Source organism: Uloborus diversus, chromosome 5, assembly GCF_026930045.1.
Source record: "Uloborus diversus isolate 005 chromosome 5, Udiv.v.3.1, whole genome shotgun sequence".
In the NCBI taxonomy this organism is placed as follows: Eukaryota; Metazoa; Arthropoda; class Arachnida; order Araneae; family Uloboridae; genus Uloborus; species Uloborus diversus.
The window spans coordinates 10062315-10087200 of record NC_072735.1 but is presented as its reverse complement, the minus strand read 5'-3'; the positions used below and the strand labels follow the sequence as shown (position 1 = coordinate 10087200).

At 32.6% G+C, this 24886-nt stretch overlaps 1 protein-coding gene across 1 annotated transcript; it reads right to left on the bottom strand.

Annotated features, from left to right (window-relative positions):
* Nucleotides 1–678: 678 nt before the first annotated feature.
* On the bottom strand, nt 679–19974 carry LOC129222692 (uncharacterized). The gene is made up of 8 exons (XM_054857224.1): nt 19592–19974; nt 19343–19492; nt 15498–15562; nt 12367–12464; nt 11775–11851; nt 8343–8376; nt 5125–5903; nt 679–941 (listed from the first exon to the last, which is right to left on the bottom strand). The coding sequence occupies exons 1-8, from the start codon at nt 19704–19706 to the stop codon at nt 814–816; spliced, it is 1446 nt and encodes a 481-aa protein (XP_054713199.1). The 5' UTR covers nt 19707–19974; the 3' UTR covers nt 679–813.
* Nucleotides 19975–24886: the final 4912 nt, after the last annotated feature.

Below are 24886 nucleotides of genomic sequence, written 5' to 3'. Positions count from 1 at the left end.
TGATAAGCAATGTCCTGGCTTAGATGAACATTTTTTTTTTTTTTTTTTTTTTTTTTTTTTTTTTTTTTTTTTTTTTTGATTGGGAGTTGAAGAGAAGGCATTAAATTTCTGGAGACACCCAAGTAAATTGGAAGTATTTTCAGCGAAGACATAGGATCTTAATAGTGTAGCCTGGTGAGGAGAGTGAGAGGACATGATTCAGTTGTTTAAATTTGCTAACAGGTTAAATTTTTGCACAGAAAGCAGGATGAGAGGTCATTGTTTTAAGCTATTCAAATCTCAGGCCAAGCTGGAAATTATGGAAAATTACTTCTCTAGTAGGGCTGTGGACTTGGAACAGCTTCTCGGAAGAGGCGATAATGAGCAAGGGGTGGGGAGCTTTAAGAGGGCCATTGATGTTCGTTGAGGACTAATAAGCTCACTAGGACGGGCCCAGCTGAGCCCAGAGCTGTTGCTGATCGTCACATTAGTAATTATTTCAAGTTAAAAAGGAAATAATTCTCATCCTGACTTTTTAAAATATTTTTTAACTTTGAAGTTAATGACTCAATTACTGAAACATTCTTATACTTTTACCATATTAGGTCTCAATTGTTTGCATGATTTAACCTATAAAGATACATTATGAACCTCATCAATCAAAAAGAAAATTTTATGCTGGCTAATAAACGCTGAAATTTCTATAAAATACTTTAATAAATTTTCTGATACATGAAAAAATAATTCTGCTCCATCATCTCACATAAAAAATGGACCATCAGTCAAAATTATTACATTTGGCTTAAAATATTAATTTATAAACAATAAACAAATTTATCTTGATAGGGGCTTTGAAGACAGTTGCTTGTTTTGACGTTTTCGAAGGGCTTCATCTTTCTTTTTCTTTATCTCCTCGGGAGTACATTTTGGTCCTTCTTGTGATCCCTTTTGAGTTAGTTGATCTGAACAGAAGTAATGAGAGTATAATTATTTTATAAACCTGCATGGTTTATTTTACAAGACAAATTTGCCAAACAAAAGATGAAATAAACTAGTAAAAAATGTTATCTATGATAGTTTTTCAAGATATTGCACTCAGCAAGAAACCATGGTGTTAGTTAGATTACTTGCGTATGTTAAAAACTTTTGTATACAAATATCAAATGAAATCTAAGTAACAGATTTTATCCTTAGCATTGTACTGTCCCATATAAATGTACATTAATTATTACACTTCATCACAGCTATATACCTGCTTACCTCACTTCCAAAAAATCTAGTAGACTCACCAAAACAAAAAGCAAAAACGCATAGTTTACATCATTTTGCAGTCGTAAAATAAAAATACCTTTAACTAATTCAATAAATTAAAAGGATGCTATTTCAACTTACTAGAATAACATCTATATTGAAAACGGTAGTCTTGATTAATTTATCCCAGGATTGCTAGGAGTCAAAACTTGAATTTTGTTTTATTTTACATTACTCTACCTCTTCTCCTTTCAATCTGCTCCATTAGTGTTCGTCTTGGAGGAGTAGAAAAGATAATTTTGTTTATTTTTACAAAAAGATTTAGGTCTTTACTTTAAAAATAATAACACAGTTATAATGCAGATTGAAAACATCTTACACATACACTATCATAGCTGCCAACTTGTAAGATTTAGCCTTACATTGTAAGATTTTTGGAGGTATTGTAAGTATGTAAGATCTTATGGCATAACTGTAAGATAATTAGGTTTTAGATGTCTGGTACAGTCGACGCTCGATATAACGACCATCTCCGTCCCAGAGAAAAAGATCTTTATTACGAGTGGTCGTTATAAGAGGTATAATTAAAAAATATATACACAGTCATCTTGCATGCCCCGTTGTTCCGTAAAAAAATGGTACTTTTTCAAACATTCCAGTTAAATGCCCAAATTGTTTTTATCGTAGGAATTTTTAGAAAAATCGTGTGCAAAATACTATGACAGAACATTATAGAAATTTTAAAGTAGAAAATATAGGGAGGAAAATGTTACACACTTACAAATCTGCTACTACTACTGCTACCACTACATTTTCTGAAGATAAAACCAGAAACAGATGGTTGCCTTTTTAGCAGACGTGATTTTTGCAAAACATTATTTTCCGTTTCAGACATAGGTGATAAGTTTTTTTTTTTTTGCTTTTCAAAGAAACATTTGAAAGTCCCTCGAGAACCGCAAATCTTAAAAACCGCTAGATTCAAACACCAAACTACCAACACATCTGTCAACTCCCTTTTCTTAGGAACCTGGAAATTTCTCGATTTTTCCTCCCATTATTTTTTTTTTTTTTTTTTTCTTATGCTAGCTGCGGTGAATGGTAATCCACGCGCACCCCCTCTCAAAGTTGGATTTGACATTGAAAACTTCAGGCAGATGTCCGTAAACAATAATCAAGGCCATTTTAAGCTACAAATTTGTTTTATTGGGAAGAACACCTGAAATAGCGTCCGCTGAATTCAGTCGTTGTATTGGATTAGACGATACAGAATGGACGTTATAACGAAGGCAAATTAACGTAGTGTTCATGGGAACAAAGTTGGGACTTTTGCCACTGGTCGTTATAGTGGGACGGTCTTTATAATGTGTGGTCGTTATAATGAGCGTCGACTGTATTGCTTTTTTTTTAATAATTTCCTGTTATGTTGCTTCAAAAGAATAGAGAAACTGCAGATGGGGAGCCTAAGATAAGCTCCAAAGTGAATTTCGCTCTGTACAAATAGACGATTTGCCCGATGTTGTGCTAAAAAGGGAGAGGATGGATAAAAAATAAGCTACTTTTGAAGAAATTAGTTAATGTCAATGGTTCATTGATGTATGAAAGGCTCTCCTTTTCTATGCTTTCCATTCTAGCCATACTTCACAGCAATGCAGAGTGCAAGAGAATATTCAGTAGTGTCAGAAAGGCAGGGACAGAGCTGTGCAGTTCTCTGTTTGATAATACCTGGATAACATTTTAATCATTAAGAACTTGCAAAAAAAAACTATTGTTTTGAAAAAGTTATTGAAATAAAATTTTTGAATGTTGCTAAGTCAGCAACTTAAGAAAGCTTAAGTTCCAGTTAAAGTAGTTTCAGCAAAAGCAGCTGACTGCATTAATTTACGAAAGAAAAAGTAAGATACTGCAGCAAGTTATTAGTTTCTTCCAAAAGAATGTTCTTAAAGATTAATATTAAATGATGCATCTTACAGAAAAATATTAGACAATAATTTAAAAGTGCACACTTGTATTCTTAAATTTTTAAATGCACAGGCCTGTCTTTTTGAAACTAACTGCTTGTAATCCTATGTTTCTCTTTTGTGAATCCAGTTTTTTTTCTTCCGTTTTTCATCTGTGCTGATTAATTATAAGTAAAGATTTGAAAACATAATGCTTTTAGTTTTAACGGTTTATTGTGTGTTGGTTAAAAAAGTGTACAAATACACCCACGTCATGCATTGTAAGATTTTTATAGTTGATATGTTGGCAACTATGCACCCAATCGGAAGCACTTACACATAAAAATTACAGTAGACCCTCGTTTTACGTGGGTGTTACGTTCCACGGAAATGCCGCGTAAATCAAAACTGAGTAAATTAAGACCTAATAGTAGTGTTAAAATACAGGTTTAGTTCCGTAGATAACAAAATACTTCATTCTAGTGATGACTAATTGTATAATAAGATTAATGTGTACTTATATCGATTTTTATGCACAACATGCATAAAGAAAACATAAATTAATTTTGTGTTCTGGTTTGTGAAGAGGAGCTGGCAATGATAGTCTTTTGGCAGTCATTAAGAATTTTTCTTTGTAATTCTTTGCAAAGCATTAACGCATCCATGACCACTTGCATCATTTCCATGATAGAATCTTCCTTCACTAACAAATCAGAAAGATCATTTCTATTGTCTAGGAATGGCTCAAAATTTTCAATATCAACATTTTTGATTGTGTGTCACCACCGTCGGTGTCCTCGTTGGTTTTGGACTCATTTGTCATTCCTAAAAACTCTTTTTCCAGTGAGTTCTGAACTGTGTGAGTTTAATAACTTTACTTCTGGAAAGAGCTCTGGAACCAATCGCATAAAATGTCTCCAGTGGCCCAAGCTCGAATATTAGCACGCCAAAATGCAGTTGATTGAGCGTAATCTGCAATCTTTAGGAGTTTGGATTTTGAAAGAGGGGAAAATTTTATGTGTTTGCATTGCCGCATCCACATAAAACCAAAACTCATCCACGTAAAATAAAATAAAGGTGTCAAATCTTAAACCGCGTATAATCGAAACTGCGTAAAATCAACCCGCTTAAAATAAGGGTCTACTGTATTTATTAAAACATTGTAGCTGCCAGGGAATCAAAATCGTATTGGGAGAAATCATGGGAATGTCCAAAACTTTTCCTTAAAAATACATAGAATTGACGTAAAACAAATCAGTTATGTCATACGCTCTTAATAAATTTATTGAAGTTTATTTTACAAAAGATCCTTTTGATTGTTAGGAAAATTTAAAGTGTGGGAAATTTTTTTTTGTTTCTGCTCTCAAAATTAACATGAAAATTTCACCTAAAATGAAATAAAAGAACAAAGTTGAATTAAAATGGGAAGAAAAAAAAGGTTATGAGGTGCACTTTCTTGTTCCTAACCAAATGATTGTTGTAGTGAATTCCAGAACTTTAGGAAAAGAAATGCCTTAAAATGTAAAATATTAAATGAAATCAAACCAAAAGTCAAAAACTCACAATGAACGTACCAGAGGAAAAAGAAAAAAAACAATAAAAAAATTTTATTATTTTTTTTTTTTCTCTTTCTTCTAACATTTTTCCCTCTCTCTTTCTCAAAACAATAATAAAAAATTTCATTTCAAAAAGTGCATAAAATTATAGGTAGACACTTAAAGGTGAGCTAATAAATGTAAAATAAACTTCTATAATGACATCATAAATCCAAAAGTAATATTAACTTTCTTATTTTGAAGGTCACTAACATTCAGATTTTAAAAATTAAGACATCAATCTCGGAATTCTACCAAGTAAGTTGGTTTTTACATGTATGTTTAAGAAGGTCATTTGGTTAATGTGAAATGCTATATATTTTTAAAATATTGTAGAAAAATAGTAAGTAAATTGTACTTGCTTTCAACTTCATCTATCCAAGATAAAACTTCCGGTTTGCTTAGAATAGATTCATCATCAAAATTAACATCATCAAAGTTATTGAATATATCTCCGCTATTGTTTTCAGTTGATTCGGACAAAGAAATTACTGGAGCATCTTTACTGGAGGTGGTACAAGTTTTATTTTTATTCACCATTTCTTCCAATTCTTCCTTAAATAATTCATCGTCGAACTGTACATCATTTAAACGTACATCACAAGGTTCTGCACACGATTCTTTCTGCCTATTCATGCTATCAGCAACATTGTTTTTCCCAATATTTCCTGACAAAACTTCTTCTGGAATTTGGCTTAAATCGTCATCTTCCAAAATAAAACCATTGTCCCAATTATCTTCTGAATCAGTGTCCCACTCACAGTTTAATAACTGGGTCAACATGAATTCAGTCTGATTTTCAAGATCTTTGTGATTTTGTAAAGTACTCAAACAATTGGGTTCTGCTGCAGTTTCTGCAAGACTGTCTATTGCCAAAGGAGCTGGATTCAAAATCTGAGCACTAGGAACTGTTTCGGGTATTGTTGATAAAAGATCTAAATTTTGATTTTTACAACCAGGATTAGTGTCTTCTAAGAGTTGTGTTGCTTTTACCATGAAACTGTTATCAAGATCACCCCATAGTTCATCTGCTGAATCACTTCCACTTGCACCTTCAATAAATGACTTTTTATCAATATTTGTAAATGAAGTATTTCCACTCCTTGCATCTTGTTCATTATTCTGCAGTTCACTGATGTGCCTAAAATGAGTAAGATGTCAGTTGAGGCAGTTTCCAAAAAAAAAAAAATATTAATTTGAATTTTGACATTTTGAATTCAAATTATGTTTTTCGCAATCACAGGTGTGTTTTGTGTATGTGTGTGTGTATGTGAGTGTAGGTGTGCACGTGTGTGTAGGACATGGATGCAACCTGGAGACAGTTTTCGCTAGAGGAGCAGCATCGTGAGGCGTCCGGCCGACGGTGATGCTGCAGAGGGTGATGGCGGGAAAATAAAATGGTAGCACATCAAAACAGTCAAGTGAGAACAATAAGCAATCGTGATTGCTCAAAAAATACATTACACAAATGTTAATCAAGTTCTTAGCAAAACAACCAGTCATTCATTTGGTAATTTTCATTAATTCTACATACAATATTCAAATGAAATATAAAAACTTTTGTGAGGAGATTCCCCCTCTTTCCTTATAGAAAAAAAAGATTTCAGGAAAATGCATTCTTAATTTTGTCATTCTATAAATTAAATATAGTCTTATCCACAAAAAAATAAATTTAAAAAATGATGATACTGTTTAGCAAATGAGTTACCTAAATTCAAAAATAATAATAAAAGAAAAAGAACATAAATTAAGAAATTTGGAGTCAAACTTCGGCACGCAAAATTTCATCCAAAAAAAAAAAAACAGTAACACAGTGTTTTTTCTGTCCTTTTCTACAATAGACCACCACCCCTCTTCTTACCTGGTACAAGCCAGCATATGAATGTTAGAATTTCTTACCCCATGAAAGATCATTATTCCCTTTAACTAAGAAGAAAGGATTATTCCCCTGCCCTCAACATTCTACTAATTTGCAATTTCTTTCTAACAGCAATCTTTGTTCCAAATTATGCTATTCCACTGTATTTGATGTACAGGGTGTTTCATTTTAACCTGCACGACCTTTATTTTCGCAACCGTAAGTCCTAGATGTATACTTCCAATTGCAAAAATGTTCAAAATCAGATGCAGAGTTAACATATTGAAAGTTTGAAGCAAAAATAAAAATGAGTGACAAAATATAAAATTTAACTTTTTATACGGGCCCTAGGTCCCCTAACTCATATTTAGGGACATGATCTCCATTGAAAACTATTACTGACACAAAAAACTTCACATTTGTGCGACCAAAACTCAAAGAGATATTCCAATTCAAAGATTTAAGGGATCATACAGAAGATGAGATTGGAACTTATCGCTCTTTCAGAAGAATGACAGGTCGTCAAAGTAAGAAAAACAAAGTATTTATATTTTTCATTGCTATTCAAAAGTAAATGCAAATGTTATGCCGTAATACGCAAAAACATGCTGCAAAACCTCAAACAGCTTGAAAAACACTCTCTATGTGCACATATAATTTTAAATACTTGTTAACTGCTATATTTTCTCCCAAAAGGTGTTATTGACAGCTAGTGAAAAGTGGTGTAGGTTACAAAACTCTGCATTTCATATCTCAATGAATATTGACCGTACTAATTTCAAAGTTTTTATGTTGGAATTATTTTTCAATGGAGATTATTTCCCTAAACATAAGTTAGGGGACCTGGGGCCTGTATAAAAAGTTAAATTTTGTACTTTTTAACTCATTTTTATTTTTACTTCAAACTTTCAATATCTTAATTCTGCATCTGATTTTGAACATTTTTGCAATTGGAAGTATACATCTAGGACTAAAGGTTGCGAAAATAAAGGTCTTGCAGGTTAAAACGGAACACCCTGTAACAATGTCAATGTTTGAACAATATACAACTGGTTCTCTACTAAACGACTTTCAAGGGACCACAAATGATCGTCCATAAATAGAAGGCATCCTTTTACAGAATTTCTCTAAAACTACAGTGGAGGGCTCGGGACCTGAAAAGTTATCAAATAGAGCATCATTAAACAAAGAACCTTCATTTTTTACCATTCAAGATTAAGAATTGTGCATTTTCTTCTTCTTCTTTTTTTTTTAAATTGTTTTTTCATATCAGGGGATATTTTTAGGTAATAAAAATAGGTTACTCCTTCATATAATATACATGCTAAACTCACTTATTTTGTGTAAAAATAGACATTTGGTTGCAAAATCATACAGGACAGAAGCAACTTTTTTTTCTTTTGCTATTTTAAAGAAGGTTTTTTAAACTGACTCATTTTCCAAAACATGACTCCCATTTTTTTGATAGTGACTTAACCACACTCACATATGTTTAAGTCTGGAGCAGGCACTAAGACATTTTGACATAGATATTGCAATAGTTACAGGAAGATGAAAAATACATAAATAACTTCATACATAAAATAAGGTATATGACAGTGATACAAATTTCCTTAAGGCATTAACCTATCACAAAAAAAAAAACTCTTTTCAAGTCTTGACTTCATTTTAATAGCAAAATCAAATAAAATAGCACACAACATAGCCAAAATGAGAGCATACCTTGATTCTGGGGATTTAAAGTCCTGTTTTTTATCTATAAAGCAAAATGAAATAGTTGTAAATATACTACTAAAGAAACACTTTCAAAAAAGTAGAGACATTTGAGTCATTGAATAGAATGTGCATATTCCTTTTAAAGCATTTTTTAGCATTAAAGGTGCTTAATTTCAAACTAAAATTAACTCTGTGGATAAAAATATAAGCAATAAACTGCAGGTGAAAATATCTCACCCTCCCGTCCAACATACAAAAAATATGTATTATAACAGTAGTTTCAGAAGTTTAATACAATCGAGTCACTAATTTTAAACTATTTGCAGATTAAAGCTTCTGAAAATTTAATAACACATTTCTGTACCATCCCTTCAAACATACACCACCATCTCTGAAAATGCTCAGCAACTGTTTTCTTTGCTAGGAGCTCATGAGCTAATAAGAATATTTGGCTTCATTGTATCACAATGGCAAACTGGTTTTTGTCCCAGAAGCAAATGGCAAGGAATGCCATCAATGAAAATGAAATCCCAGACAAAAGCCTAAAATTAAGCGTGAAAAGTGGGAATTTGGCTTTTGTATAATTGAATTACTTACATTCAAATGTTCCAGGAAAATATATAAGACAAAATATTGGTTGGTACCATTTGAAATGTTCTTTTGAACATAGGGATCCCAGAAGGAGGGAATTCTAAGTACCTATAGCTGGATCAGCATTATTATTTAATAATTATGATTATCATGGGCTAGATGATAAGCGCATTTTGTCATAAGGGCTAGGTCATAGAAATAAGCATGCAAGCTATTACTTACAAGTATTTAGCTTGAGCAAAGAAGAAACAGTTGTTGATCAGGGTGTCTTAACTAGGACTTGAAGTTAAGTCAGCAATGCAGTGTAGCAAATAGCAAAGCCAACAGAATGTTGGGTTTCATCAGTAGGTTTATTTCATGAAATGGTAAGAAAGTTCTCAAACAGAAGTCTGGTAAGACTTCATTTGAAGTATGCTGCTCATTTTCAGTCAGAAAGATATCACTTTGTTGGGAAGGGTTCAAAGGAGGGCCATGAGGTTAGTAAAGAGGTTTTATAATTTAGATTATGATTCCTCGCTTAGAATGTTGAATGTGTAGTCTTGAGGAATGAGAGAGGATATGATCTAGGGTTTTAAGTTTATTAAAAGGGGGACGCGCATGGGCTGAATTTCTACACAGATGACAAAACCAAACATTGTTTCAACCTTTTCAAATCCCAAGCTGATTTTGAAATCAGGAAAAATTGCTACATCAATAAAGCTCGGCTGTACGTATATGGAATAGTTTACCAGAAGCAGCCGTAACCTGCAATGGGGTGAATAGTTTTAAGAGAGCTCTAGATCTTCATTGGGGATAGATAACCAGACTAGGACCAGCCTAGCTGAGCCCAGAGCCTGTTGCTGGTCATCACTTTTGTACTTGTATTTGGAACTATTCAGGGATTTTTTCCTTAATCCTAAATGAACCCTTAAAAACTCATAAAGGGAAAGATAAATCCTTTCATTTCCATGAAACACATGATAGTATGAAGGGATCTTTTACAAAAACTGCATTGAGCAATCTAAAATCCCAGAATTCGTCTAAATATAATTAAGTGGAATGAATTTATATATGCCAATGGGGTATAGTAATATTGTTCAATTCATTAGGCCAAGAGAATCAATAGTTTATTAAGATGGCAAAGAGCTCCAAAGGCAGACATTTCTAAATTCTTCAAAGTAAAACTAAATGCTTCCTAAACTTTGTTATTGTAAAAGCAGACTCATTTCACAAAATCATTTTATTTGTAATTGAAACAATTGGCATGAATGCCTGAATAACTGCATGTATTTTATTTCACTGTGCTGAAAAGTCCTCTGTATCTCTGGTTTTGCATTTATTCAATGCAATGTACAACTATTGAATAAAAATGTTAATTGCTAAGTTCTCTAAAAATGTTAATTGCTACAAATTACATTTTGAAAAACATCTTTGAATCACATTGAAAATAGGCCCAATCTTGCACAAAGTATCCACCTCTGAACAGTTTAATAAACATTTTAATACATACAAGCACTGCAATGTAGGATTAGGGTTTAGGGTGTATGGTTTTCTACATTGTTGCCTAATGTAGCTCTAATCAATCATTTACAATTTCTTTCAAAATAAGTTTGTTATAAGTATGCAAGAACTTTTAGCAACATGAATCTTAATGATGACTGATATAAACAAAAAAAAAATGCCTTAAATGAGGGGAGGGGAATGAAACTTAGAATAGTTGAAGAAAAAAAAGAAAACCATAGCTGTATTCTAACCATGATATTAATTACAAATAAAAATCAATGTACCACACAAGATGATACAGTAGAACCTCTTTCATTCAAACTAAATGGAATCTAGGGAAGTTCGGACTATTACCATGTTTGGATTACAGAAAATATGCTTTTCAAACTTCCTATACAAAGTAGCCAGAACATGGCTAAGACGGATCATACGTGTAACAGAAAAGAGAGAAATGTTTTAAGGAGTTTTTTTTGTTTAATGAACAGAAAACATAGAATATAAGCAGTATTACAGTGGGGAAAAAATAAAATCAATAAACATACAATATAGAACAGTACTGCACTACTGTGCATAATGTCGTAATACGTAATTCATCAAAGTTTTAACCCGGGAGAACTCGCGGTACTTTTTGTCACACGAACGCTCACGGGGGGGGGGGGGGGGCTCCGTAGGCCCGGAGTGGTTATTTCAGTAAATTGAGTTTGCAAAATAGAAAAGAAAATCGTGTTTTTAACACTGAAATATAAATAGATAAACAGCCTCTAAAATATGTTTTAAAAAGTAAGGTTTAAGAAAGTTTTATGATTACATGAATCTAAATCTTCTTCTAAGAATGACTTGATGATTGCTATACTGTTCTGTGTCAACTTCTTCTTCATTATCTTCATGAAGGGAGGTCTCATCACTTGAAATCTCTACTAGCAAGGTCTGCAACCTCTTCATTTCATCTTTGTAGCTTAAATAGCGATGCATTTCACAACCTCTTCCTTTACATTTACAATCTGAAACGAAAAGCGTGAGCGCTTGCTCCGGGCCTCTGAGGCCCCAACCGGAATGTTCTGGGGAAAAGGGGAATGTACATTCCTGAAAATCATGTGGTCAGTATGTAGGTCACCTTGAACGCAGCTACTGTGGACCTCATTCATTTCTGTTGAAGGAGTGATTTTTGGCAGCATAGTTTTGTAATGACCGGGCTTGAGAGGCCCGATGCGAGTTCTCCCGGGTTAAAATTTTCAAAAATTGTTTCAAGCTAAATTAATTTTTTTACAGAACATGTATTTTACATCTATGACGTTTGGATTACAGGGGTTTGGATTAAAGAGGTTTAACAGTATCGAGATTTTTTTATAAGAGAACATATTTTACTTTGAATTGATTCCATGAACTGCTTTATCTCTGCAATCACCCGTTTTGAACGCTTCTTACTTTCCAATTTGACTGTTCTAAAAAAAAAAAATTGGAAAGCATATTAAGTCATTAAGAATTTAGTTTTTATGTATTTTTGTAATGAACAAAAATTAAAATATTTCCAAACTAAGAAGTAAAAGAATTTATTTTACTCCTAATTAACAGTTTTACTATTTCCTTTAAGTAGGTAACTAAAAGGAATGAGTTATTGAAGCAGAAAACAATTCAACAGCAAATTAGATCTAAATTTTACTAACGATTTCAACAACTTTAACAGTCAAAAAGCCATTTTTTTCCCATCAATAAACATGAACAACAAATTCAATTAAAATGACAGCTCATTTGTTTAAAAGCTTATTTTTTACATAAAACTTCTTTAATTTCATAACACTTATTCCGTATAACTGAAAATTTTATATTTATATATAACAGAAATATACATTCTGATTCACTTTTTATTCACAATGAAAGAAATTAAAATTAAATTTTTACATTGAAAACAAAATGCCAACTTTCCAGCAAGATTGTATAATAGGAAAGAAAAATTTACTTGTGCGTGTTTTTCGTAGTGGAAACAGTGGTTTGATGAGCCATCCACTTTTCTAATAGTTTTATATGATGAGATGCTTGAGAATTACAATCAGGAATCTAAAAAAAAAAATTTAATATTTTTGAAATCTTATTCTATACACATATATAAACTTTATTTTAATTTTAAAAAGTTGCAAATATAATGTTTCATAATATTTTCGTTACTTATATGCGTGCCAATTATATTTACCGTAATTCTATTATTAATCATTATCATGCTATAGCGTCACATATTCATTTCAATAAAAATAATGAAATTTAGTGTTCATGTTAGAATTCATAGTTTTTGATTGCTTGTCAGCTGGGTGTCGCTGTGATTGGGCATTGGCTTCGTATTTCTTTGGTATCAGGTTTGAATCCGCAGTTCAAGTGTTCAGCTGGTGGGTTTTCGAGACACAGAAAACCGTAAGGGTCCAAGCCATATGATTGCAGCAGATTACAGATCCCTTAAGTGCCTGTTTGGCACAGACACTCTGAGACAAAAGAAACGAGGCAATTTTTTTCTCCAAAATTATTGGTTTTCAAGAACGTAAACCCAAAAAACCACTAGAAATGTGACATATATGTATGAAAACAATTATACTATAAATTTAGTTAACTTTTACTTTTATTTGGATCACATTTTTTCTGCTGTTTCTGAGTTATAATCGAAATCCACAAAAATTGGCTTCCTGCCTCTCCTCTTTAACACCCACTTCCCCCAAGGACAGGGGCTTTCGGAATGCTTACCTATTAATCACTTCTAACAAATTTCTTACCGAGGAAGTGCTAACTTTCTGCACTTTTTCAGTCTTCTTTGGTTAAATAATGCCGTGTGTATGGAGCTAATTCATACAGCATATACATAATTCAACAAATCTTCGTCCGATTTCTTGGTAAGGGGCTGTCCATAAATGATGTTAGTTTTTTCAATATTTTTGACCAGTCCACCTTAACAAAGAACGGTACAGATGTGATATACCCCCCCCCCCCCCCCATTTGGCGACATTCGATTTTTTTTGCACAAAATTAAAATATTTTTCTCGCCAATGAGGCGATAATTTTTTATGCATGGCATCCCTGGCCAAACTAACCTGTGTTTAGCAACCCGAAGGCAATCTTACAGATCTGTTCAAACTTGTTTACTTGGGTTGTTTGGGTTTCACGCAGGAGAGATACGTGGTGTTGTTTCGTGCAATATACCTTACATGAATGCTTATTTTGTGTTAGTTTAAATTCAGTAGTTGTGTTTTGAAGTAAAAAACATTAGAAAATGCCAGTTTCTTCAAACTTGAAGGTTAATTAAAAGTTAACTCAAACGTGGTGTGTATCTGTAACGTACCATTGTCATATGATGTATTGTTTTAGACTGAGTGTGAATATTTATACCATATAAAAAGGTAAGTTCTTTATTTTAGAATTCAAAAAAAACCTCTCACTTCCAAAATTCTTTGTTTTTACAAATCCTTGAATGGTTCTTGTAGTTTTTAACTTTATTTTTACTGTATGTAAATTAATTTTACAGAAATAGTACGGTTATTTTGTTCTAAAAGTTAATTCTTATCGATGCCACGAATTATTTAGACATTCTATTAACGTGCCTCCTTTAGGTACTGAATTTTATGTTAACAATTGAAAGTTCTTTCGGTTGTACTCTTAAAAATGCTGAATTTTATTAATAAATCTGCACAATAATGGTGCATATTTCACACTTAAAACTGTGTCATTATTGTACACTGAACGGAAGGAGCGACCCTTGGGTGTCATGAAAATATACATAACTGTGACCATACTCCGACTGTAATGTATATTAACAGTCGGAGGGATAACGGACCGAGCGGAGCGAGGTCCTGGCGAGCCAGAGGTCTCATAGTACTTTCGTAATGAGACCGAGGCAGGGCCGGCGAGCCGAGGTCTCATTACGAAAGTACTATGAGACCGAGGGCTCGTATCCCAGAGAAATGATGAAAAAAAAAATTAATGTATTAATTTTGACTTGTAATTAATACAATAATTTATTTCATTGTATTTTAATATGTTTACAAAAAACCCCGGCCCTGTACATTTTTGAAGCATATATTCGTGATGTTTTTTGTTGTGCTTTTATGTTGTTTCTATATATATTGTGTTCTGAAGTGCTTTGATCATGTTTTTTTATCTGATTTTTTCCTGTTGGCGCTAAAAAAGCATCGCTAAGAACGATGTATGACATATGTCGTCATACATCGTTTTCTTGGCGACACTTTCTTGGCGCCAACAGGAAAAAGTCGCCAAGGGTGGGGTATATCACATCAGTTCCCAAAGTACTTTTCACAAACATATTCCTATTAAAAAATGCTTGATTTCACACATCGTTTTACTCTTCCCCTTTGTCACAAAATTACAATTTTTCCTACCCCTCTTCACTCCCCCTTGAAGCGTAACATCATTTCTGTTGTAGTAATCCACATATACTTCTCCATTGTCAATCAGGATTGTTGAATTCATTGACGCGAAAGAATCGCGCACTTTCTCTTTCCTCAGTTTGACATTTGTGAATAGCAAGTGTTAAAATTTTTACCATGACGGTGCATGTTTGAAATTCTATAACTTTTGATCGGTTGAATAAAGTGTAACAAAGTAGTATATCAAATTGAAAGAAATTTAAAGCTCTACAACTTTGTCCTAGACAATTTTTTAGAATACTGATCCTGGGAGGCACTAGGAGCAAATGTTTGACAAAACAATAGATTTTCTTTAAAAATCATCAATTTTTCATAGCATATACCCTGAAAATTTATGAAAATTTGACAAATGTGTGCAGAAACAGTTTTATAGAAACTTTATTTAACTTCTATTTTTATTTTGAACGCCTTTTTTTCACCATTTTTGACAAATATTTAAAAAATCCAAAAATTTGTTTCCCCCCCTCCCTCCCACCTTTAGCTCACCCCCCAGGGTCGGGAGACTTTTAGTATGTTTACTTACTATCCTTAACAATATTCTGAAGACAACAAATTACCGTATATTCCATGCACACTACAACCCTCTTTTGAGGACTCTTTGACTGGACTATTGCTTTATCATAAAAATATAAAAGAGTAATGTATTAAACAATAAATTTTTACTCACTTGTTTCTGATTGAGATTTTTAAGAAATTCTTCAATAGTAATATTGATCTCTCTTCTTTTAGCACCTTAGAATTAAAAGAATAAATAAGTTACATTAACAAAAAAAACACACACACAAATACTTAATGTGTCTTATCACATAAATCTTTTGGAATTTTTGACTTTGCAAATACAGTGAAATCCCGTTCAATACAACGAAATTTCCGTTTCTCACATAAATCTTTTGGAATTTTTGACTTTGCAAATACAGTGAAATCCCGTTCAATACAACAAAATTTCCGTTTCAACGAATTGAATTTTTAGTCCCAATGTAATTGCTGTTGCATTGCTTGAATTCCGTTACAATAAAATTCTCGTTACAGCGAACAAAATATCAGGTCCCATAAAGTTCGTTGTAACGGAATTTTACTGTAGTATTGTAGTACGGTGAAAGGAGATGTTTCAGCAGAAAAGAGTTTGTACTCTTTTATAAACCACGAAAACTTGCAAAGCATGGACAAAGGTGGTATTTTTCTGTTATAGCATGTCATGATTCCTTTTCAACTTTTTTGCCAAACTGGTTAATTAGTTTATGGGTCAAAACAAAGCACTTATTTGATCTACATTGCTTAAATTTAAAATTGAATGTTTATTTTTTTAACAAAGCCTCCATTAAATAAGACTAACAGTTATATGAAATTTTAAAAATCAACCAAATAAAGGAATTAAGTCATTAAATATATAAATTTTTGATTTATCAGAAGATCTATAACTGTTTGATCTGTTTTAGCGTTCGTTGATGTACATTTAATTCTTTCTCTCTCTTGTATTTTCTCCTCAATCTGTTATACCTGTTTTAGCCTCGATATTTTACAGGAGGGATATGGCACAAGAAATATGAGCTGAGAAAACTACATAAGAATTTAGGGATAAGTACAATACATTTTACATCCTATTTCGATTTGTTTTTTTAGTGTCATGCGGATAGAAGCACTACAATAAAATATGTGAAAAGAACTAATGGCCCTTACAAATTGATACAAAACAAACTTAGTAGAGGGAGAAATAAATGCACTTACGGATTCATACTTTGAAAACATATGCCCACTATATGCAAGATTCCCATCGCATAGAATATTTAAAATCGAGATTCCACTGAATTAGCTACATAATTACCTCACTGAGATATCACCTGGTACGTAAGTGAGTCAAGTCTCAAAGCATTTAAACAATTGAAACTATGTAGCTTTATATTTCTTCTTAGCTTTAGTTTAAAGAAAACAAACAGGCCAACAGTAACTTCTATTCATGCAATTCAGTTTATGTTTGACTGACTTATTGTATAGCAAGGCCGTAGCCAGGATTTTGTTTCAATGGGAGGGGGGGGGGGCGGGGGAGGTTCAAAAATTGTCGACAAAAAGACAAAAAAGTCATCTGTTGCTAAGATTTTTGAAGCATATTGCATATTGGTACATATCGAAGAAGGAGGGGGGGGGGGCAACACAGCAAAATGAAAAAATTTTTGGAAGAAGACGTGGGAGGGGGGTAGGCGGTATTATTGGTTGGTTTTTGGAATTTTTCCTTTTGAACAGTTTTTTACTAAATTACAGAGAGTTAAAGCTACTCTATCCAAATGTGAGCAAATGTTTTCTCAGATAATCTAAATTATTTAATATAATATTATTTAATCGAAATTTAATAATGTACAAGTTATATTGGTTCAGAAAAAGATCTGTGGTGGGGTGCGGGTAGTAAATGTCACAATTGCGATAGATACCAGTGACATAAGGACCTTTAATTCGTCCTCAAGTAGGACATGAAATAGTAATATGTACCATAAATCACTTTTCATGAGGTCTGAGAGTCAGGAGTGCCCAAATGAGTGTTTGTAAGGAAAGAGCAGACCTAGGAGTATTTTAAATATTTTGAAACACATGCCAAACTGACACTTGGGTTCGGTATCTCAATTTAGATGCAATTTCAAAAGACATTTTTTTAAACGCAATTCAGGCAACATTAGGTAGTAACACAAGGGAAAGGATTTGGTTTGCGGACACTCCCCTGGAAATTTTTGAAGCCTTAAAAACACATTTGGGAAATTTTGTTATTGAAATTGTAAAAATGTAATTTTAGGATACATGTAGGCATGTTAGAGGAGGAGGTATTTGCTCTAACTCAGATATTTTTTTAAGTTATAAGACCTATGCTTGATGACAAGGGCGGTTCTCAAATTGGGAGGTTCCGGAGTTCTCAAATTTTTGACAACAATAAAAACGCGACTACAAATTTTCTTTCGGTGAGTTTATTACAGGAAGGAGAATGAAATTTAGAAGTTTTCCCTTCTTAAAACCTTCTAAAGTTCTCTTTGGCAACGTTGAACAAGGAAAAGAGGAAAAAAAACCCTTTTGAACGATCTTTGACAACATTAAAGGGGGGGGATAACTCTAATTTTTCAGAATTGAAGTTTGAAAAAAAAAAGAGATCATTTTGAAAGTAGAATGCACTTATTTTTGTGTAATACAGCATCAGGGTCGACAAGACGCCATATCATCTTAATCAGAAACTAGGGGCCCGTCCCTTGAGGGGGCTTGGCTCTGAATCAGAGTAGTAAATATTTGGCAAATTAGGGGGTGGAGGAGGGTCCAGCGACCAAATTGACAAGGGGCCAGCTTTGGCTCTTGGCGACTTACTCAGTACATCATAACATTCTTTAAAAAAATATTTACAGGGAATCTCATGTAACTAAAAATACTAAACTGAGTCATCAGATAATATAGTTTATACACTAGATTACAGTGCATTTTTTAAAAAGTCACTATCCAATAATACGGTAGGCACACAACAAAAGTTTTCTTACTTTAACTTCAAATTACTAAAATACAATTTTTATCAAGATGAGAAATAATAAGGGCAGGTTGGCATGGTTTTTTACTTATTATTTTATATCTCATCAAAAAATTTAATGATGTTTGATTTTCTACAGTAAGTTTCACTAAACACTTCTAAACCCCACAGATTTTTGGAAGTGTTGAATTGATAAACTTTTTTTATATTCATTTTTTAAGGGAACCTCGTTAAGTGGACCAAAGTGCCCTACGGGTGGGATACGTTAGTCTGGCTGGTGGGGCATGCTGGACTGCATAACTCAAACAACATTTGTTATAATTTTAGTGATAAATACTAGTAAACTTTGTAACTACCTTATTCACTGTTGTGTGTAGAGAGAAAAATATTAAGTTTAAAGATAAATATAACATATTAAATTGATTCTTTTGATAAATCATATCTTTATTTAAAAACAGCAATAAGCATTCACCATTAGAACACAATTATTTTTAAAAAATCAAAAGAAAAATCATAGAATATTGTTAAAAATATTGAGATTTAAGAGGAAAAAAAATTAATTATGTAGGGTAGGTTGGTCCGGTTCAACATGCCCCCCAAAGAGTGAACCAACCTACCCCACCTTCTTGGTCTGAAAAAGTGATGTCATATTTTTTTCTTTCTGACAAAAAATGAAAAAATTGCCAATTATTATGAACTAAAGAATGTTACTTTAAGAAAGGAGTTCAATTTTTTCCCCGCAATCTTGATGAAAACCATTAAACAAAATAAAATTACAGTCTTCTGAAAATTACTCAGGACTACTAAAATAACAGTTTCTTAAATAAAATTTGTGCAATATAACTGTACCATGTGGTTTTACAAAAGGATTTGTAGGATCACAGGTGCTATGTGGTGGTCATGAAAAAAAAATAAAAAATGTTCATAGTATTAAAATAATTGAGACCGGTCCAACGTATCCCACCTCCCCCTAAATGATATCAATGATACATTGCAGTGGAATCTTTCAAATGAACCTTTACCTTTAGGAAGCTTTGGAGAGGTGTAATCCCAGACGACATCAGGGCTATCTTGCGAGCACGGAATAGATGATCCTGCAGTTGGCGAGTTAAAACATGAATTTAGAGTTCCTAATCGGTGTCCCCTTGGAGTGGAACATGACGCACTCACATCTGTTGCACAATATAGTAAATTAATCATAGGGAGAAAATTAATAGTTTTTTTTTTTTTTTTTTTTTCAAGAAGTATGACAAATTTCAATGTTTACTTACTCAAACCCAAATCTCGTCTGGATGTCTTGCGTTTCATTCGAAGTGGCGTTGTAGAATTTTGCATCCTAGCAGTCAGTGGACTGGTAAATGAAGTGGATACTTCTGCACTATTCATTCTTGTTTAAAAGTTTTCAAATACAGGAAATTCATTTATTTCAAACGATTAAAAGGAAAAAAAAACTTTAAAACTTCCTGCTATCGTTTTACATGGGCAGCTGATTTGATTTCTATTGAATGGAAACACCAGCTAGAAACATTTAAGGGGGGAAATCAGAACAATTGAAAACATGTTAAGGATTTCTTAAAATTACAAGATTAAGAATGATTAATTTTAAATACAAACATAATGTCAAAGCTTTGTAACATTCCTAATTTAAAGAGTAGCGGGGTAAGTTTACAAAACAAAAAGTTTTGGATGTTATCATCAGTTGTTCTTCTTCAATAATTTCGAGCAAAATGTTACGTGCTCAAAAATCTTCTGAGGATTTCATCAATTATTTTCCTTTTATTAATGTGTCTTTTAAAGCAACTTTAATTTGCAATAAAGTTTCAGAAACAAAGAATGCAAATATTTTTTTTTATGGAAGTGTCTGCTACTCCTCGATTTTTCTAGCAACCTTTGTAGTAACTTGGCGTGGTTTCAGACGTCCTCGATATTTGGCGATCACGTTCGCGTTGTTTATTCCAGCGCGCAACAACTACGCCTCGTGCTTTTCTCAGCATACTTTCCTACATGGATAGTATTTTAATGATCTAATTATTGTATTTACTAGCAAAAATACCCGGCGTTGCCTGGGTCAGTAATAATTATTAGAAAAAATCGTTACTTGCTTTTGTTTTCTGTTTTAAGTAAAAGAATTTAAAACACATCTTTTTGACGTGATTAAAAACAGAGTTTCTTCCTTACCCATAAAACTAAAATAGCAATAAGTATAAAAACAAAGTAGTATTGATTTAGAAACGAAAGCACTATATTTAAGCATATACAAATTTAAAAAACATGAAATTAATCTTCTCATGTTTAAAAAGATTAATCTGTTGATACTTTTTTTTTTTAACATGGAGTCTAAAACCTTCTCTGTATGGCTAATGAAGTACGAAGTGATTAAAAAAAAGTAGCTGCGCTCGTAATCCCCTTATACTTGCTTTAGTTATTTCGGGAAATTTCAATCATTGTGGCTCTTGGTGCGATTTTACCGAATTTGCGAAAGTCGTTTCGAGGTACCTTCGATGATGCTCCCCCATTCTTTCCTTACTTTGTAAAACGATATGATATTAATTTTCGTTACAGAGATATCGTCGCCAGATGCTGAGACATTTTTGGTCACCATAAAATGGCGCTAAACAGTTTCATCCGAAATGTTACCAAAATAAGTAATAAAATTTGGTGATTGTTTGAAATTGTGCAAAAAGGAAAATTAATGGAAGTTTTTGTGCTGTTTATGGATTTGCCTAATTTAGTTGCTGGATTATTTAACACAGTAAAAAAAGTCTTTTGAAAATTCTTTGATTGGCGATATTTTGTTTACATGGTGAGAGCTGAGAAACATTATGACGTGGTCTTCAGCTTCAAAAACAGCGACGTTGAAAAAAACTGCCAAATGCATCAGCTACGGAAATCTTTCTGCAAAAATTTTGGCGATCTGCTGGTTGTTTGGATAATGAGTAAGTGTTCAAATAGCATAAATAATAATAAAAACCATTAATTACTTTAAAGTTCCGTTTAAATGGAAAATCATCAGCCAAATCATGTATTATTTGCCAATCTTGTGCAAAAATCTTACTTCAAGATTTGACTTGAGAAAAGCCTTGAACAATCACGAAAAGCAAAGAAAGTCAACAATACAACAATTGTCGCTATCGACAGGGAGTTGAGATGATACACTAAATACTGTATTGAGTTGAGGAAAGCCTTCGAACATGGATCTAAAAAGCTCATAACTCGTTTTTTATTCTACTTAGAAATTTCGAACAGGTGCCATCTTCAGCAGAAAAATCAGAGCTTTCGATGGACATATAATGTAAATATGTGCAAGTATTTATTCATCCCAATATTAGAGAATTTATACAAAAATTGTGTTTTATTGCCCCCCTAAGGGGGTTTTGCCCCCCATAACGGGACGAAAACTACCCTATGTGTTATTCTGATGCATAAGCTATATTATTGTAAAGTTTCATCAAAATCCGTTCAGTAGTTTTTGCGTGAAAGAGTAACAAACATCCATACATCCATCCATACATCCATACATCCATCCATACAGACAAACTTTCGCATATATAATATTAGTAAGATAGAGGAATGACTGTTGAAGTAGGGGCGAAGTTTTCTTCATTTGAACGCTTACAAATAAATTACGGAAGAAGAGAATTTTGTGCATTTTTATGTGCAAGATTCTGCTAAATTGACGAGTGATGTTCATATTCGACACGTTACAAACATGGAAATGCTGAATTGGTGTATTACAAATTAAAATACACCAATGTTTTTAGCCAAAAAAAAAAGGAAGGAAAACAAAAATGAAAGGAAATCTAAGTGAGTATAAGATTTGTGTGTTTACCAGTACACGGAACTGACATGTAAGAAATTTAATCTAACTTTCTTGCAAGTTGCTTCCTCTTTAAAAAGTAATACTGCGTTGCATATATTAGCTGTTTTATAAGGTTATAAATAAATACATTGCTCAAAATGTGTCGCAATTCATTTATGATCCTAAGTTTGCCGATGATTGGTTTTATGAACCGTATTTAGCCACCAAAGAAGCTTTCTGGTGTTTTTTGGGACCTCTATTTGGTGTATTTTTAATCAACATAAATGCTGCTTTCTGTTTGATGATACATTTATTGCATTAACAGCCATTTTTTATACTAATAGCTCCTACAGCTCAACACGCAATTAAAATAGCTATGGGTTATTATTTTATACTTATTGCCAAATTGCTTCATGTAATACCTTTTCAAAAATGTTTTTGTAGCTCTTTTACGATGTATTATTCTTGTTGCACTGTAATGTTGGTATTATATTCCTGACTTCTTTTTTCTTTTCATGGCAATGCATACTGGTCTACTTTTTGTGAGGCTACTTTTATCTAAAGATGGACTGCATCTTGTCGAGTGAATGTAAATAACAGCAAAATCATTGGTGATTTTGACCTGGAGTTTATGGCAATTATGACGTTTTTCAAGTATTAACCTTGAAGTGGCCACTACTGAAGCACTGGCCACAACTGATGTGTTTATCTTATATGTCTGCGAGCACTCCAGGTTAAAATGCATTGTGTGCAAAGTATTTCCCCACTTGATATTTGGTATTCTTGATTTTTTTTCTATGCACAGAAGGCAGAAAAATGTCTAATTCATATTAGTTTATTATAATTGTTCTCCTTTTGGATGCTATTCTATATTGTTCATCTGAGTAAGTAGAAACCTGGTGTAATGGAAAACAGAAATAGTATAATAATGTGTTTATGAAAACAGTGAAAACTCATTCATTGCGTACTACTCCATTATGATGCATTTGTAATATTGATGCAATTAAGATTTAAATTAAGTCGTTTTTTCCCCCACAGTTAAAGAAGTATTTTGGGCGTGCAACTTCGGAAACTGAATTCCTGACTGAATGGTACATGGTAGAGAGATTTGGCTTTATTTGCTGTCAGACATTTCCTCTGCTTGTGCTTTTCAGTTTAGCCTGAGCCTGACGAGTAACAACTGAATCAACAGAAGTATGGATCTGTGTGATGTTTCAAGGGTTTTCATCTGTAACAGGTGATCAAGTAGAAAATCATACAACTTTAAATTTTAAAAGTCGACAAATGAAACAAGCCTACATAAACTTTTTCCCATGTGTTCTAACTTTTGATTGTTTACTGATTTGTGTTCAAAAAAAGTAAAACAGAGTAAGCTATTAAAAACAGCTTTTTAACCTATTAAAACTATTAAATAAATAATTTAATTAGAAATAGATGGGAAATATAATACAGTTGACTCTACTTAACGACTTTGAGGGGACCACAAAAAATCGTAGTTAAATAGAATATTTCTAAAACTGCAGTGGAATGTCTGGGACTGTAAAAGTCGTTCAATAGAGCGTTGTTAAACAGAGAACCAATCATGGTTGACACACTTCCGTCCAAGGGACAGAATTCCGTCTTTTCAAAAATTTCGGCAATCGAATTTTTTTTTTCCATGTTCAAAATGATTTTTATAGATGAAACAAATCTTTACTTTTGAATCTCTCACTCTCAAAAAAGGTCTTATTCTTCTGAGGACAAAAAACTGGCCCATCTGCTGTTTTTCTTTTTGTTTTTTTCCAAAAAATAATTAAATAAGTCACTTAATCTGTTGATTTCAACCATTCTTATCTTAATCTGGAAAATTTCATTAAGTTTTTATCACAATGCATCTTATAGCCAAGAATCTCATACCTGAATTTTTTTTAATTACTATTTTTTTGTATGAAATATGAACTATTTATGTAACATGAACTATAGAATCTGAAGCTTTTTTTCTGCAGTAGCAAATAGTAAGTTTTTTTTATTGTATTTTATTATTAAGTTCTTTTTCTGCTTTTACCTCCTAAAAATCTTGGACAATGATATGTTAGTTTTTTTATTTAGGTTTTAATTTTTACTTAATCTTACAATTTGTTTTTACTATATAGTTACAGCATCAAAAATTAGCATTATATATGTCTAAAACATCAAGCAAACTAAGCACTAACATTTTGGTGTCGCGAAATGGAGCCACGTGCTTTTCAGTCCTGGCCAATTTTTAGAGTGGCACCCACGGAACCAATTGCAATTTCATATTTGAGAAAGTAGAAAAAACAATGCATTGTGTATTATTCCAGTATGATTATGATGCATAGTAATATTGGTGCATTTAAGTTTTAAATTAAGTTGTTTTTTCCCCCGCAGTCCAAGAAGTATTTTGCATGTGCAGCTACAGGAACTGAAAATTCCTGACTGAATGGCACATAGTAGAGATTTGCTGTCATTTCCTCTGCTTATGCTTTTCAATTTAGTCTGAGCCTGAAGAGTAATAACTGATTCAACAAAAGTATGAATGTGATATTTCAAGAGTTTTAATCTGTAATAAGTAATCAAGAAGGAAATTATTCAAATGTAAAATCATCAAATAACAAGTGTACATGATTTTTTTCCTTATATTCTAACTTTTTATTATTCATTGATTTGTATTATGCAGTTGACTCTAACTCTGATATTTCCTTTTCTCATAGATTTCATTGGGTCTGTACTCTTAAGAAGGCTGTGGTTGCTTCCCGTAACTCAAAAT

Excerpts from the sequence above, each read along its gene's own strand:
- LOC129222692 (XM_054857224.1), bottom strand. The coding sequence starts at position 19,706 with ATGAATAGTGCAGAAGTATCCACTTCATTTACCAGTCCACTGACTGCT. Across the intron at positions 12,465-15,497 it reads AAAATCTCAATCAGAAACAA|ATTCCTGATTGTAATTCTCA; the intron begins GTGAGTAAAAAT and ends TTTTTTTTTTAG. Across the intron at positions 5,904-8,342 it reads TTTAAATCCCCAGAATCAAG|GCACATCAGTGAACTGCAGA; the intron begins GTATGCTCTCAT and ends TACTCATTTTAG.